This window comes from Oncorhynchus kisutch, linkage group LG9 (genome assembly GCF_002021735.2).
Source record: "Oncorhynchus kisutch isolate 150728-3 linkage group LG9, Okis_V2, whole genome shotgun sequence".
Taxonomy (NCBI): Eukaryota; Metazoa; Chordata; class Actinopteri; order Salmoniformes; family Salmonidae; genus Oncorhynchus; species Oncorhynchus kisutch.
This window is the reverse complement of record NC_034182.2, coordinates 31978807-31996224: the sequence shown is the minus strand read 5'-3', so window position 1 is coordinate 31996224 and position 17418 is coordinate 31978807. Positions and strand designations below refer to the sequence as shown.

The 17418-nt window shown below is 41.2% G+C and overlaps 1 protein-coding gene across 1 annotated transcript; it reads right to left on the bottom strand.

Moving 5' to 3' along the window:
• Positions 1-10968: 10968 nt before the first annotated feature.
• On the bottom strand, positions 10969-13528 carry LOC109881001 (DNA damage-inducible transcript 4-like protein). The gene is made up of 3 exons (XM_020473177.2): positions 13320-13528; positions 12905-13029; positions 10969-12564 (listed from the first exon to the last, which is right to left on the bottom strand). Exons 2-3 carry the CDS (start codon positions 12996-12998, stop codon positions 12074-12076), a joined length of 585 nt encoding a protein of 194 aa, XP_020328766.1. The 5' UTR covers positions 12999-13029; positions 13320-13528; the 3' UTR covers positions 10969-12073.
• Positions 13529-17418: the final 3890 nt, after the last annotated feature.

Below are 17418 nucleotides of genomic sequence, written 5' to 3'. Positions count from 1 at the left end.
AAGTGCAGTTGCAAAAACCATCAAGCGCTATGATGAAACTGGCTCTCATGCGGACCGCCACAGGAAAGAAAGAGTTAGAGTTACCTCTACTGCAGAGGATAAGTTCATTAGAGTTACCAGCCTCAGAATTTGCAGCCCATATAAATGCTTCACAGAGTTCAAGTAACAGACACATCTCAACATCAACAGAGGAGACTGCATGAATCAGGCCTTCATGGTCGAATTGCTGCAAAGAAACCACTACTAAAGGACACCAATAATAAGAAGAGACTTGTTGGGCCAAGAAACACGAGCAATGGACATTACATGTGTGTAAATCTGTCCTTTGGTCTGATTAGTCTTTGTCTTTGTGAGATGCAGAGTAGGTGAATGGATGATCTCCACATGTGTGGTTCCCACTGTGAAACATGGAGGAGGAGGTGTGATGGTGTGTGGGTGCTTTTCTGGTGACACTGTCAGTGATGTATCTAGAATTCAAGGCACACTTAACCAGCATGGCAACCACAGTATTCTGCACTGATACACCATCCCATCTGGTTTGCGCTTAGTGGGACTATCATTTGTTTTTCAATAGGACAATAACCAAAACACACCTCCAGGCTGTGTAAGGGCTATTTGACCAAGAAGGAGAGTGATGGTGCTGCATCAGATGACCTGACCTCCACAATCACCTGACAATCAACTCAATGGAGATGGTTTGGGATGAGTTGGACTGCAGAGTGAAGGAAAGCAGCCTGCATATGTGGGAACTCCTTCAAGGCTGACCTTCATGAGGAAAAGCATTCTTCATGAAGCTGTTTGAGAGAATGCCAAGGATTTGCACTTTTCGCATCAAAGTACGTTCATCTCTAGGAGACAGAACGCGTCTCCTTCCTGAGCGGTATGACAGCTGCGTGGTCCCATGGTGTTTATACTTGCGTACTATTGTTTGTACAGATGAACGTGGTACCTTCAGGCATTTGGAAATTGCTCCCAAGGATGAACCATACTTGTGTAGGTCTACAATTTTTTTTTCTGAGGTCTTGGCTGATTTTTTTTAGATTTTTACATGTCAAGTAAAGAGGCACTGAGTTTGAAGGTAGGCCTTGAAATACATCCACAGGTACACCTCCAATTGGCTCAAATGATGTCAATTAGCCTAACAGAAGCTTCTAAAGCATGACATTATTTTCTGGAATTTTCCAAGCTGTTTAAAGGCACAGTGTCACGTTCGTCATATTGATGAGACCAAGGCGCAGCGTGATAAGCATACATTCTTCTTTTAATTAAAAAAATAAACACTTAACAAACAAACCAAAAACGACCTTGCCGCTATATTCACACAAGTGCTGACAGGCAACTACACATAGACAATAAACCACAAAACCAAAATGGAAAATGGCAACTTAAATAGGATCCCCAATCAGAGACAACTATAAACAGCTGTCTCTGATTGGGAACCAACTCAGGCCACCATAGACCTACATTTACCTAGACATACCAAAACCCCATAGATATACAAAAAACCCTAGACAAGACAAAAACACACATACCACCCTCGTCACACCCTGACCTAACGAAAATAATAAAGCAAACAAAGATAACTAAGGTCAGGGCGTGACACACAGTCAACTTAGTGTATGTAAACTTCAGACCCACTGGAATTGTGATACAGTGAATTATAAGTGAAATAATCTTTGTGTAAACAATTGCTGGAAAAATGTCTTGTGTCATGCACAAAGTAGATGTCCTAACTGACTTGCCAAAACTATAGTTTGTTAACAAGAAATTTGTGGAGTGGTTGAAAAACTAGTTTTGATGACTCCAACCTAAGTCCATGTAAACTTCCGACTTCAACTGTATGTAAATACGTTTTAATTTTTTTTTATACATTTGTAAAAAAATATATAAAACCTGTTTTCGCTTTGTAATTATGAGGTACTGTGTGTAGATTGCTGAGATTTGTATTTTATTTAATACATTTTTGATCAAGGCTGTAACGTAACAAAATGTGAAAAAAGTCAAGGGGTCTGAATACTATGTCTGTTTTGAGATCTGTTGTCAAGTCCATAAGAGGCTTGTCAACTCTGTCACTGATCTCTGACCCCCGTAAGATATATTATTTTGTCAATATTCTAAATAAATATTTTAAAAGCTGTTCTGCAACATGTGCTTCAACTATTTAATAATTTGCTGGGCTAGTTGACCTATGGGATAATGTTTGCTTTATAAATGTTGTTTTATGTTCTGAATCTAGAAAAACATGCCAAACTGCTAAAGAAGTTAGCCCTGAAGCATTATATAGTGCTATAAAACAAAACAAAAAGAAGTGTGGATTCGTATTACAAATGTGAAAAATCTGATGTTAGAATGAAACAATCAAGTCCTCCAAACACTGTTAAAAATAAATAGCCTTTATAGTGTCTGGCGGAGTCCAGTTTATTGCATTTTATGAAAGATAACAAAAATTAAGTTGTTTGTTTACATGGCGTGATAGCTGATACTTTGGTCTATCAAAATGTACAGTACTCGTTAAAAGTTTGGACACACCTACTCATTCCAGGGTTTTTCTTTATTTTTACTATTTTCACACGGCAAACGGTACCAGAGCACCAAGTCTAGGTCAAAAAAAGCTTCTTAACAGCTTCTACCCCCAAGTCATGAGACTCCTGAACAGCTAATGAAATGACTAACTGGACTATTTGCATTGTCCCCACCCCACCCACCAGTCTTACGATGCTGCGACTCTGTTTATTATCCATGAATAGTCACTTTACCTCTACCTACATTTACATATTACCTCAATTACCTCAAACTAACCGGTGCACCCTGCACATTGACCCTGTACCGGTAACCCCTGTATATAGCCTTGCTACTGTTATTTTAAGTTTTGCTCCTCAATTATTTGTTCATTTTCTATTTTTCTTTTTATTATTTTTTACTTCAGGTTATTTTAGTAAATACTTAACACTTTTTTTTTTCTTAACTGCATTGTTGGTTAAGGACTTGTAAGTATTCGGCGCATGTGACAAATATAATTTGATTTCATCAAAACTATGAAATAACACATATGGAATCATGTTGTAACCAAAAAAGTGTTAAACAAAACAAATACAGGAAAGAAAACAAACCAGCGCTACTTTTCACGTCTTGCGCAACTCACAAAAGTGTCCCCAGTTCCTAGTTGGCCTACTTCTTCATTGCACAAAGGAATAACCTCAACCAAATTCCAGAGACTGGTGACATCCAGTGGAAGTGGTAGAATCTGAAAATAGGTTCCTATGAAATATCCCTTGGCAAAGACAACTCAGGGAACAGAGAGGGGGATTTTTTAAAATGTTATTCTGAACAGTTAGTCCTCTGGGTTTTGCCTGCTACATAAGTTCTGTTATACTCACAGACATGATTCAAACAGTTTTATAAACCTCAGAGTGTTTTCTATCTAAATATATGAATAATATGCATATCGTATATTCTGGCATGAGTAGCAGAAAGTTGAAATTGGACACGCTATTTACCCAAAAGTGAAAATTCTGCCCCCGAGGTTAATGCATTTGAGCCAATCAGTTGTGTTGTGACAAGGTAGGGGTGGTATACAGAAAATAGCCCTATTTGGTAAAATACCAAGTTCGTATTATGACAAGAACAGCTCAAATAAGCAAAGAGAAACGACAGTCCATCATTACTTTAAGACATGAAGGTCAGTCAATCTGGAAAAGTTGAAGAACTTTGAAAGTTTCTTCAAGTGCAGTTGCAAAAACCATCAAGCGCTATGATGAAACTGGCTCTCATGCGGACCGCCACAGGAAAGAAAGAGTTAGAGTTACCTCTACTGCAGAGGATAAGTTCATTAGAGTTACCAGCCTCAGAATTTGCAGCCCATATAAATGCTTCACAGAGTTCAAGTAACAGACACATCTCAACATCAACAGAGGAGACTGCATGAATCAGGCCTTCATGGTCGAATTGCTGCAAAGAAACCACTACTAAAGGACACCAATAATAAGAAGAGACTTGTTGGGCCAAGAAACACGAGCAATGGACATTACATGTGTGTAAATCTGTCCTTTGGTCTGATTAGTCTTTGTCTTTGTGAGATGCAGAGTAGGTGAATGGATGATCTCCACATGTGTGGTTCCCACTGTGAAACATGGAGGAGGAGGTGTGATGGTGTGTGGGTGCTTTTCTGGTGACACTGTCAGTGATGTATCTAGAATTCAAGGCACACTTAACCAGCATGGCAACCACAGTATTCTGCACTGATACACCATCCCATCTGGTTTGCGCTTAGTGGGACTATCATTTGTTTTTCAATAGGACAATAACCAAAACACACCTCCAGGCTGTGTAAGGGCTATTTGACCAAGAAGGAGAGTGATGGTGCTGCATCAGATGACCTGACCTCCACAATCACCTGACAATCAACTCAATGGAGATGGTTTGGGATGAGTTGGACTGCAGAGTGAAGGAAAGCAGCCTGCATATGTGGGAACTCCTTCAAGGCTGACCTTCATGAGGAAAAGCATTCTTCATGAAGCTGTTTGAGAGAATGCCAAGAGTGTGCAAAGCTGTCATCAAGGCAAAGGGTGGCTACTTTGAAGAATCTCAAATATAACATATATTTGGATTTGTTTAACACTTTTTTGGTTACTACATATTTATTATTTCATAATTTAGATGTCTTCCCTGTTATTTTACAAGTTTGAAAATAGAAAAAATTATGAAAAACCCTTGAATGAGTAGCTGTGTCCAAACTTTTGACTGGTACTGTATATTTCAAATGTTGTTAATATTAAGAAAAATATTTGTGAAAGAAAAGTTGAGATCGTACTGTCTTTCAAGAATCTCTGACCTACAGACAATAATTATATGTTGAAACAAGACAGAACTCACTTTTGTATTTAATTGAGTAATTTTCTCATCAGAAAAACAAGACTAGATGCTGTGTACATAAACGTTCAAATAGACAGTACGTGGATAGACAGTACGTGGATAGACAGTACGTGGATAGACAGTACGTGGATAGACAGTACGTGGATAGACAGTACGTGGATAGACAGCTATCAAATTAAGAGCACAGATACATACTGGTTCTAGGGGTGCAAAACAAAAGTTGTACTGCCAGAGCCACAAACGTCTCCAGCTCAGATTGTCCTGGTGTTTACAAAGATGATATTGATCCTTCTCCACAAGACAGACAGCCAAGACTTAATACCATGTTTATGTACAGTATGACGTATGCACACTCTGGGCAAGTTCATCAAATTTCAATATTCCTGGAACGGGGCCCCGATCTGAGTCCAGGGTGATTCTATGGCCTTAGGCCCTACCCCTCTCCTAAGACTCCTAAATACCCATATCCAATGACTTGGGAAGAGAGACTACTAGTGGGAAACATCGTGTAGGAAGCAGTCACGTTGACAAAGAGCCTGTGAGTGCTCGAGAGAATATCCATCAGCCTACAAAACATTTGGGGGGGGGGGGAGATATGAGATATGTGTGCGGTATATGAATTTTTGTTCCATCGAACATAGTTTTTAGAGGTTTGGCCTCGAGAATAAGTATTTTAGGCCTCAGTGTTGAGTGTTTTCACACTAGGACTTCAACCTGGCTTAAAATCTGTTTTCCAGTCATGGCATATCCAAACCTATGCTTATGCTAGTGGACATTATATTCATTCGTTTGGGTTGAGGTAAGAGGTGTGGAAGGAGAGGAAAGGACAGTTTCAAGTATTTACTGTCTTCAATAAACACTTTGGAAACTCCAGCTCAAGACTACATAGGGAAGGAGCAGGTCAGAGAGAAATATATGCCAAGATAAAACAGTTGATGTATACATTGCAAACTCAAATCAAATTTCAAGAACTTAAGGACAAGAAATCTAAGGATAGTTCACCCAAATTACAAAATGACAAGTTTGTTTCCTTACCCTGTAAGCGTTCTATGGACAAAGTAAACAAAAAAATTGACCGTGCTACAGACAGTTATATATAGGTCTACTAATACTGGACTTTAAAAAAATAACAGATCTGATTTGTCAGGGGTTGCTGCAGCACCCTCAGCATCCCTACTTCCCGCTGCTATGGATCCAAACCTCTCTTCCAATAACAGCAAATGTTCTCCACTCCCCACTCAAACCACGCCTCGCTAAATTCTTGCTTGAGAAATTGTTCTTTCCTAAGAAGCTATTTGTTTCTTTTTTTTTACCATATTCAATTTAAACATTTACAGTAAGGTACTTAATTTTTACACAGAAATGATTTAATATTGAGAAAAAAAATGGCTGCATTGACCTGTAAGGGTGTGCAAGGCTCTGTAATGATAAGGATACATGTTGCCCCATGTATAATTTCTGCTTACAAATGACTGATTAATAATTTGATCGTAAAAAACATTCTAACTTTGCAATAGGTCTGGTACTGTAGTGGCCATACATTCTAAGGCCTAGAATCTAGGCCTTATCTAGACCACTGACCCTAAACCCTTTCATCATAAAGCATTCAAAATGGTGAGAAAGTTCATTAGAGTATTCATACTCTGTGTTGTGACACCTTAGTGAATGTCCCACAAAAGTGACATAGTTACAGCCCTCAAATTTGACACCTTCTCATTAAGTGTCCAGTCGAGTCCAGCAACGTTGTCCTCAGATCAGTCTAGAGGCCTCCCCACCATTAAAGAGTCAGCAAGAAATGTCACATGCTCTCTGCCGGTTATTAGCCAGGGGTCATCCGGTCATCTGATGTACTTACATCCCTCTGCGCTATTTACGCACAATCTGCCACCTCCGAAACCGCTACGCCATCTTGACCCGTCATGGAATGCCAGCCGCCTGCCCTAGAGCATGTTTACCTCTGCCTAGGCCCTACAGAACCAGCGTTTTCGTTAAGATCATGGACATGATGTGATTGTTCAATGTATCATCATAGCCACGGGAAGTAGGGGTGCTCATAGCCACGGGAAGTAGGGGTGCTCATAGCCACGGGAAGTAGGGGTGCTCATAGCCACGGGAAGTAGCACCACCTGAAAAATCGTAATGAAAAAATTATATTAAGAAGAAAGAAAACAATTATTACAAAAGTAGTGCACTGGGCCTTTACTTGTATTAGCGGAACAATATAGATGTCTGTAGTGCTGGGAAGAAAAAAAATTCAGCATCTCTGCTGTAGGTAACTGTATAATAAAGAACAGTATTTTGCAGGATTCAATAGTTGGAATTGTAAGAGTTGTTGTCCTGTCATTTTCTCTGGGATTGTCATTCTAATGGAATCAGAAAGAACAAAACCCTGTCCTCAAACATGTACATCAAAAGGTGCAAAGTTAGTTGAAGTCGGAAGTTTACATGCACCTTAGCCACCTACTTTTAAGCTCAGTTTTTCACAATTCCTGACATTTAATCCTTGTAAAAATTCAGTTAGGATCACCACTTTATTTTAAGAATGTGAAATGTCATAATAATAGTAGAGAGAATTATTTATTTCAGCTTTTATTTCTTTCATCACATTCCCAGTGGGTCAGAAGTTTACACACACTCAATTAGTATTTGGTAGCATTATTTGGTAGCATTGCCTTTATATTGTTTAACCTGGGTCAAACATTTTGGGTAGTCTTCCACAAGCTTCCCCCAATAAGTTGGGTGAACTTTCGCCCATTCTTCCTGACAGAGCTGGTGTAACCGAGTCAGGTTTGTAGGCCTCCTTGCTCGCACACGCTTTTTCAGTTCTGACCACAAATATTCTATAGGATTGAGGTCAGGGCTTTGTGATGGCCACTCCAATGCTTTGACTTTGTTGTCCTTAAGCCATTTTGCAACAACTTTGGAAGTATGCTTGGGGTCATTGTCCATTTGGAAGACCCATTTGCGATCAACTTTTAACTTCCTGACTTATGTCTTGAGATGTCTTCAATATATCCACATAATTTTCCAGCCTTATGATGCCATCTATTTTTTGAAGTGCACCAGTCCCCCCTACAGCAAAGCACCCCCACAACATGATGCTGTCACCCCCGTGTTTCACAGTTGGGATGGTGTTCATCGGCTTGCAAGCAATCCCCTTTTTCCTCCAAACATAACGATGGCCATTATGGCCAAACATTCTATTTTTGTTTCATCAGACCAGAGAACATTTCTCCAAAAAGTACAATCTTTGTCCCCATGTGCAGTTGCAAACCGTAGTCTGGCTTTTTTTATGGCGGTTTTGGAGCAATGGCTTCCTCCCTGCTGTGGCCTTTCAGGTTATGTCGATATAGGACTTGTTTCACTATGGATATAGATACTTTTGTACCTGTTTCACCCAGTATCCTTACAAGGTCCTTTGCTGTTGTTCTGGGATTGATTTGCACTTTTCGCACCAAAGTACATTCATTTCTAGGAGACAGAACGCGTCACCTTCCTGAGCGGTATGACGGCTGCATGGTCCCATGGTGTTTATACTTGCGTACTATTGTTTGTACAGATGAACGTGGTACCTTCAGGCGTTTGAAAATTGCTCCCAAGGATGAACCAGACAAGTGGAATTTAATAAAATAGTTCTGAGGTCTTGGCTGAATTCTTTTGATTTTTCCATGATGTCAACCAAAGAGGCACTGAGTTTGAAGGTAGGCCTTGAAATACATCCACAGTTACACCTCCAATTGACTCAAATGATGTCAATTAGCCTATCAGAAGCTTCTAAAGCCATGACATAATTTTCAGGAATTTTCCAAGCTGTTTAAAGGCACAGTCAATTTAGTGTATGTACACTTCTGACCCACTGGAATTGTGATACAGTGAAATAATCTGTGTAAACAATTGTTGGAAAATTACTTTGTGTCATGCACAAAGTAGATGTCCTAACTGACTTGCCAAAACTATAGTTTGTTAAGAATTTGTGGATCGGTTGAAAAACGAGTTTTGATGACTCCAACCTAAGTGTATGTAAACTTCCGACTTCAACTGTATGGGCAAAGACACAAAACATCCACATCAAAGTGCTGAAGTCTATCCTTGGTTGCAACACTCACTACCGAGTTTCAAACTGCCTCTGGTAGCAATGTTAACACAAGAACTGTTCATCGGGCGCTTCATGAAATGGGTTTCCATGGCCTAGCTGCCGCACACAAGCGTAGGATCACCATGCGCAATACCAAGTGTCGGCTGGAGTGGTGTAAAGCCTGCCGCCATTGGACTGGAGCAGTGGAATCGTTCTCTAGAGTGATGAATCATGCTTCCCCATCTGGCAGTCAGACAAATCTGGGTTTGGCGGATGACAGGAGAACCCTACCTGCCCGAATGCATAGTGCCAATTGTAAAGTTTGGTGGAGGAGTAATGGTCTGGGGCTGTTTTTCATTGTTCAGGCTAGGCCTCTTAGTTCCAGTGAAGGTGAATCTTAACTCTACACCATACAATGGCATTCTAGATAATTCTGTGCTTCCAATTTTGTGGCAACAGTTTGGGGAAGGCCCTTTACTTTTCTAGCATGACAATGCCCCCGTGCACAAAGCGAGGTCCATACATAAATGGTTTGTTGAGATCGGTGTGCTAGAACTTGAGTGGCCTGCACAGAGCCCTGACCTCAATCCCATCGAACACCTTTGGGATGAATTGGAACGCCGACTGTGAGCCAGGCCTAATCTCCCAACATCAGTGCCTGACCTCACTAATGCTTATGACTGAATGGAAGCAAGTCCCTGCAGCAATGTTCCAACATCTAGTGGAAAGCCTTCCCAGAAGAGTGGAGGCTGTTATTGTACATACGCTGGTATTCTGGGTTTGTACTTGTAGACTTTCCATCGCCATAAAGAAAAACTACGCACAATACAGTAATTGAATACATTGAGACATCAAGTGGTTTATGTGATGTGGCTCAGTTGGTAGAGCTAGGGTTGTGGGTTCGATTCCCACGGAGGTCCAGTATGAAAATGTATGCACTCACTACTGTACGTTGCTCTGGATAAGAGTCTACTAAAATGGAAAGGCATGAATAGATCATTTCAGTTTGAGAAATTAGTTGGATTTGCTAAGTATTTCAAGAAACTGCAAAACACATCAAGCATGTATTTTCAGATGGACTTTGGTACAGATCACTCATTACAAAATGGTAAACACTTTTTTTTTTCTGAAATAGTGCACTGGGTCTTCACTAGTCCTATATTAACAGATATACATCTTCAGCAGGCTTTTTTCTGCATCCCCCCTAAAAAGTGTAAATTCAACCCCAATAAAATATTTTCAGAAGACCTATGTGAAATTTGAAGAATTTGGAAAAGGAGATTAGGCAAATCTAGAAAATGTGTAAAGCTGCTTCTGTACTTCTAGTGAAAACTAACATCTAATGCTGCGATGTCGCAAATGTCAGACAGCCAAGGTTATACAAATCGCCGCTGTTGAAAACAAATGTTAGTCTAGATGCTTTTTATAGTGAAGTTGTAAGTGCATGGCTGGGCTGATGAGTGGATTGTGCAGTCAGATGGAACAGAGCAGAGACCTTTGAACGTCATACGGTAAATTTAGCCGGTGGTATCTTGTGGAATAGATACCGGCTGAAATGCAGTTAACCAACCAGCATTAGACCCACCTGTTGTGGGTCAACCAGCATTAGACCCACCTGAGGCAGTCAAGGACCAGTAGTTTTCCCCCCCCAGTGTCATGCATAGGAGACTGAAATGGGTATTTCTAGACAGACTACTTCAGTAGTGCACCATGCTGACAAATCTGTTTTATGCCAGCCCCCCAGCACAAAGAGAATCCCACTGGTCATCTTCATATTGCTGCTATGTTTTGAGAAGCCTGTATTGTGCAACTTTATGGCATTCTCATTCATAGCACCAGAAGAGCCACCATAGCTGGCTAGGTGATGGATTAGCCAAAAGCTCTTGTACAGCTCTTGTACAGTGGCAAGTCAATTTCTTACCATTTGCAATCTGTAGTCAAATTCACCAACTTGAGTTGCGTGTAATGCAGTTGAACACAGATTGGAAAACATTTTAATTAATATTTAAACACTTGACAAGTCAGTTTAAAATGTTTTATTGTCAAAAATACACGATTCCCACTTCCTTCAAAAGGAATTTTTAAATCCTCAGTTGCTTAAACAGCACTGCAACAGTGAATTGAGAACAGCATTGTAACGACAAAATTTGGTATTAAAAAGGAAAGCTCTACAGAAATCCCGTGGAGCTTGGATCTAAACAAGTGCAAAAAAAATGAACTGATTAACATTCTAAATGGCAGTTTAAGGCATCGAGGTTGGAGAGCCTGCGCCATTGATGAGCAGCATGTTCACAAGGACAAACATTCAATGACTCGCTAACAAACACATACCCGCAAATCAGCATTGAACACTTACATTATGGCCCCTGACCACTTTCCAGGTCCTGTTCCTCTAGGAGTGTTTACTTTGCTGAACACAGTGGACAAATCTGGAAACAAACTCCAGACTGATGCAACTTCAAAGTGGCTAGTGACTGAACAAACACATACTTACTAAAAATGTGGAAAACCAGGACATCAAAACATGAATTGCCAAATCTTTATAATTTTGAATTATGAGTAGGACAATTATTGATTACCAAAGACTATCTCTAAAGGGCGGCAGGTAGCCTAGCGGTTAGAGCGTACAGACAGCACTGAAAGGTCACTGGTTTGAATACCAGAGCAGACAAGGTGAAAAATAAAAGCTGTCAATGTGCCCTTGAGCAAGGCACTTAACCCCGTAAAACATTTCACTGCACCCATCTGGTGTATGTGACAATATAAATATATTCAGAATGTTACATTTAATTTCAGCTGATTGGAAAAGCTTGTTCAAATATTGTGAAGTCAATGACAGTTATGCTAATCTTGTTCAGGCATTAGACCATAATCCATTACAGTAACCAAGCCTGTCCATTTTGAATAATAAGCTGTACCATTCTGGACATTGGAACAGACAGGCTGGTTGACCGGCCTTTGGACACCTCCGATAACCTTCGTATACCAGCACGCCATCACTTGACAAACTGTAGTCATACAAAACAAACAACCCTCCAGGAGTGATTTTTACATTCACACTCAAGTGTAGAAGTGCATTGTACCCTTACACCCCCCCCCCCAAGAGTCCCACCTTCCGCCATTGCCTCAGTACTCTTCTACCACGGTACCAGCCGAGGAGGAGTAGAGCTTCTTTTTGATGAGCCGGAAGCCCGGACTGAGTTTCAGCACATGCCTGAAGCCTGGAGTGAAACAGGCACCAATGTGCAGGAAGTCTCTGAGGCTGGGCCAAGCGCTGCCATCCTGTTTGAACACCAGTGTCAGTTCAAAGGTGGGCACCACATCTGCGTTGTACACAATGCGCTCCAGCTGCTTGCAGCACTTCTCCTGTTCCAGGTGCACGTAGAGCACACAGCCACGCATGCCACATGGCTCGCCCGATGACAGGCGCAAGACATCACGCGCTATCCTCCGAGTGAGCTTCTCCGGGACCAGCACCTTTGAGCAGTGCAGCGTGGTCTTTTTGGCCCGCGACAGGCAGGTCTCGAACATCTTGGCCAGCTGCTGACATGTCCTGTCCTCAGACACCTCCACATTCAGGTGGGGTTCAGCCAGACAGTGGTCCCAGAAATCCAGCTCTAATTAAAGACAAAAAGATAGTTGAGTGAAGGTGCAAGGCAAAAGCACATTATGGAACAAACACTGAACAACATTTGATGTGTCTCCATAAAGTACAACTTTCATTAACAAATAAACTGAGTCCTGTAGGCTAGCACAGAGCTGATGAGAAAAGATGACTTCATCTTTTGTTGACTTCACCATCCACTCCCCTCCCACCCTCCTGCGCCATTCTTCCCTGCAGCTATGCACCAATATTGAAGTAAACAAGCGCTGGAGACTATAGAAATAACCAGTTGCAAAATAGGCCTACACAGGAAAGTATACATTGTAGAATAATAATACTACTTCCAAGCTTACCATTGTCGATACAAGCCTGTTCGTATCTACGGTCAACCAATTCTGATATGCATTCAGCGTTTTTACTGTTCAGTGTGCTTGTAGCAACAACCATAGTGACACACCGTTTGTTCCTTTTTAAAGTGCTGTAAAAAAAAACGGGAAAATGTTCAATAATAATTTAGCAACAATTTGCAAGCCAACTTGGCATAGATAGTCTACATAACTTAAAAGCTTTGTTTTGATGACAAGTTCACGAAAGTTGGATGGAATCAAATTGTTAACTTGCATCTAGATAACGTTACAACCAAGTTAACGTAACCTAGCTAATGTTTCGAAAACTTTGTATAATAACATTTTTGAGTAGTCCTCATGGTGTAGCAGAACATTTTCTTGCAGAGTATTACATGATTATCGCATAAAAGAGATATCTTACCTTGATGTTTGCCCAAAATAAATAACTTTGTTTTTTTATAAAGGTTCTCTTATATAAATACTTCCCCCACATAGGGTCAACAACAATATTTTCCCCACCACAACCACACTGACATCAACAATGTCTACAGCTAGAGAAAAGGGTCGAGGAATATTTATACCGTTCTCCTGACAGCTGACGCAGCTTTGACCAATCGGAATCATTTTATCATTCTGGTACTGGCTGAAGTTTACCAAGCAACACACCTCGCGCTTGTCAGGGCGCTCAGATAGCGTCTGCCCAGAGGCACATGATTGGCCACGGAAAAAATTGCGTCAACCAATAATCAAGAAACATTACTTTGTTGCTAACTGCATTTTGCAATTACTCGCTCACCTGCGATAACTCATCAGGGAAAAAGTGTTAGTAGTCAAATTATTACCATAAGGACCATAATCAACAGGTAGTCTCTTAAACTCATGTATTTTTTGTACTTCATTGTTCAGAATTTAATGAGATGTGTGCATATCCATGGTTGCTACCTTACTTTTTGTGTCTATCTATAACATGATATTATTAGTGGCTGAGAAATGTATGAACGGATGGATTGCATTCATTTTGCACTCTGGGTACATTTTAGAGGTGGAGTAATGGATCTAAAATGGTTTGACGCTCTCCTAAATTTAATTAAGAAAACTGAGCATAACATTTGACGAGACAGTTGCTTCCAGACACCTCTGGAAATGGGATCTGGGGAGCCTCACGGAGCAGCTTCCCAAAGTCATGGATTGAAATTGGTGGAAAGTATAATAGAACACATGACGACTCACACAAAATTATTCCGCTGCTCTGTCATTCACTACATACTTTAGTCTGAGACAGCCATCATTGAAGTCGTTTGTATTGATGAGTACAACAAGGGGTATTTTACAAACAAAGTCATCAGTGATTGGATCATCTCTAACCAATCAGAGTATCAAAGCCAATGATGAATTTTCAAACTTTAGCCATGTGTGTTCTGGCTTTAGCCCAACCCATCGGGTTCGGGATCAATCAGATAGCCCCGAATGTGTTAACATTCGTTGAAGGATCAGGGAGGTACTCAGATCCAGACTCATTGCGGAGAAGAAACTAACGTCTGTGGGCATGGTGTAGCGTTTGGCTGGAGCAAGGAGTCTGTGTAGCCAGGCAAATCAAGATAAGTGCAGTAAGGTATGTTTTCTTTGGTCTCCTGTGCATCAGAAGACTGTTAGTCCACTGAGCTATCCTAGCGTTGCCTTGGGGAATTTACACACGTTTTCATTAACTCATCACATGAGCATTACTCACCAAACCACCTAAATTACACTTTTGCTATCCTCTTTCTCAGAGACCCATGCCGGTCACGGAACCAATGTGACAGACTGGGCTTGAATCCAGGAGTCCTGTGTCAGAACGATTGGGAACTATTTCAAGCTGGGATGATTCTTACATGACATTCTGCACGGCGCAAGACTCTGAGCTAAATCCTCAGCTAAGGAAGCAATCACTAGTCTTCAGTTCTCAGGCAAAGTTACTCATCACAAACTTATGCAGCATGGAGAGACACGGGCAGGTTTGTGTGCATTGTTCAATAAGATGTTTGAAGAGTGATGTTTAACTGTAGCTGCAGCGCAACAGCCACACTCTGGGAATCCATTATCAATCCCTCTCAACAGCCATTTGATTTCCCCCATGCAATCTGACTCTCCAGGCCTGGCCCTCCCTCTTTACAGCTGAGGGTAATGGAATCCAATGCACCAGGGAACTCTGGCTGTCACATGGATAGAACAAGATACCCCTAAAAAAACACAGTCACATGCATTGCCAGTGCAACTGGAGACTAGAAGAACAGTTAACATTGCTAATGTTTTAAATTTAATAAGGGCATTACACAACAGCCAGACTAATATTCGCTGATAAGGATGCCACTTTCACATGCTAATCGCAACTAGGAAACTTGGAAATGTCCGACTTGCTAACTGGTTGTAGTTATACACGTACCGTGTTCATGACTCACAAACAGGGTTGCCAGGTCCCTCTTGCAGAATTCCCAAAAATCCCCTTCAAGGCCATTTCCCCCCACATCTGTATAAAGTCAAGTTCCGCCCTCTTTAGTTACCAATGCGAGGTCAGACAGTTTCCCCCCAGTGAATAATAACAAAGCAAAAACAGGTTTTTAGAAATATTTGCAAATGTATAAAAAAAAATGAAACATCACATTTACATATGTATTCAGACCTTTTACTCAGTACGTTGTTGAAGCACCTTTGGCAGCGATTCGAGTCCACTTGGGTATGACGCTATAAGCTTGGCACACCTGTATTTGGGGAGTTTCTCACATTCTTCTCTGCAGATCCTCTCAAGCTCTGCCAGGTTAGATGGGGAGCTACTCCTGCAGTATCTTGGCTTTGTGCTTAGGGTCATTGTCATGTTGGAAGGTAAACCTTCACCTCAGTCTGAGGTCCTGAGTGCTCTGGAGCAGGTATTCATCAAGGATCTCTGTACTTTGCTCCGTTCATCTTTCCCTCGTTCCTGACCAGTCTCCAGTCCCTGCCTCTGAAAAACATCCCCACAGGATGATGCTGCCACCACCATGCTTCACTGTAGGGATGGTGCCAGTTTTCCTCCAGATGTGATGCTTGGCATTTCAATCCTTGTTTCATCAGACCAGAGAATCTTGTTTCTCATGGCCTGAAAGTCTTTAGGTACCTTTTGGCAAACTCCAAGCGGGCTGTCATGTGCCTTTTACAGAGGAGTGGCTTTCGTCTGGCCACTCTACCATAAAGGCCTGATTGGTAGAGTTCTGCAGAGATGGGTGTCCTTCTGGAAGGTTCTCCCATCTTCACAGAGGAACTCTAGAGCTCTGTCAGAGTGACCATCGGGTTCTTGGTCACCTACCTGACCAAGGCCCTTCTCCCCCAATTGCTCAGTTTGGCCGGGCTGCCAGCTCTACGAAGAGTTTTGGTGGTTCCAAGCTTCTTCCATTTAAATATGATGGAGGTCACTGTGTTCTTGGGGACCTTCAATGCTGTAGAAATGTTTTGGTACCTTTCTCCAGATCTGTGCCTCGATACAATCCTGTCTTGGAGCTCTACCGACAATTCCTTCAACCTCATGGCTTGGTTTTTGCTCTGACATGCAAGGGTCAACTGTGGCACCTTGTAAAGAAAGGTGTGTGCTTTCCAAATCATGTCCAATCAATTTAATTCATTGCAGGTGGACTCCAATCAAGTTGTACAAACATCTCAAGGATGATCAAACAGGATGCACCTGAGCTCAATTTCAAAGGGTCTGAATACTTAAAAAAACAAAACATATTTACATATTTTTTTTTAATGTGCAAACATTTCTAAAAACCTGTTTTCCCTTTGTCATTGTGGATATTATGTGTAGATTGATGAGGACAAAAATGTATTTAATCCATTTTAGAATAAGGCTGTAATGTAACAAAATGTGGGAAAAGTCAAGGGGTCTGAATACTTTCCTAATGCAGTGTATCTCCCTGTATCTCTCTGCAGGCCTACAGTACACAGGCACACCCTCTCCATCTATCTCCTACAGCCCTCTTGCGCCATTTGAGGATGTTTACAACTGGCCACCTCCTTCTCTCTTCTCCTCCATCTCAGCCTTCATCCTGGCCACTTCCTTCTCTGAAATGAGCAGTTATTGAGAGGCATTGTGGTTATACCAAAACAACAATGTTTATCTCTGCCCCCTGCCGGTTCAGTGTTCAATTTCAATTGAATCATGAGCAGATTGGGTTTGGGTGTACTCTGCACTGCACTTCCTCATTCAAGCAAATTACTAGCAATGTCTTAAATTCCAAACCACATTTTGTGTGAGAGCTAACATTGTGTGATAGCATTTTTCAAAAAATAGTATTGAATCAAATTCCGGTGGTTGCGGCATCGCTAACCCCAACTCATAAATTGGAGAATCCGGCTTTAGAGGCCTGGTTGAATAAAATATATTAAGAAAATAAAACTTTTTAATAGACAGAACTGTATTGGGCACTATGGTCTGTCAAAGACTTTGAAATGGCTGTAATAAGGGCAATAGTCTTCAGTCCCTCAGTTTGCCTGTGTGACCTTCAGTGTTA

Coding starts and splice junctions, on each gene's coding strand:
- LOC109881001 (XM_020473177.2), bottom strand. CDS start 12,998: ATGGTTGTTGCTACAAGCACACTGAACAGTAAAAACGCTGAATGCATA. Junction 12,565..12,904: donor ACAGGCTTGTATCGACAATG/GTAAGCTTGGAA, acceptor GTCTTTAATTAG/AGCTGGATTTCTGGGACCAC.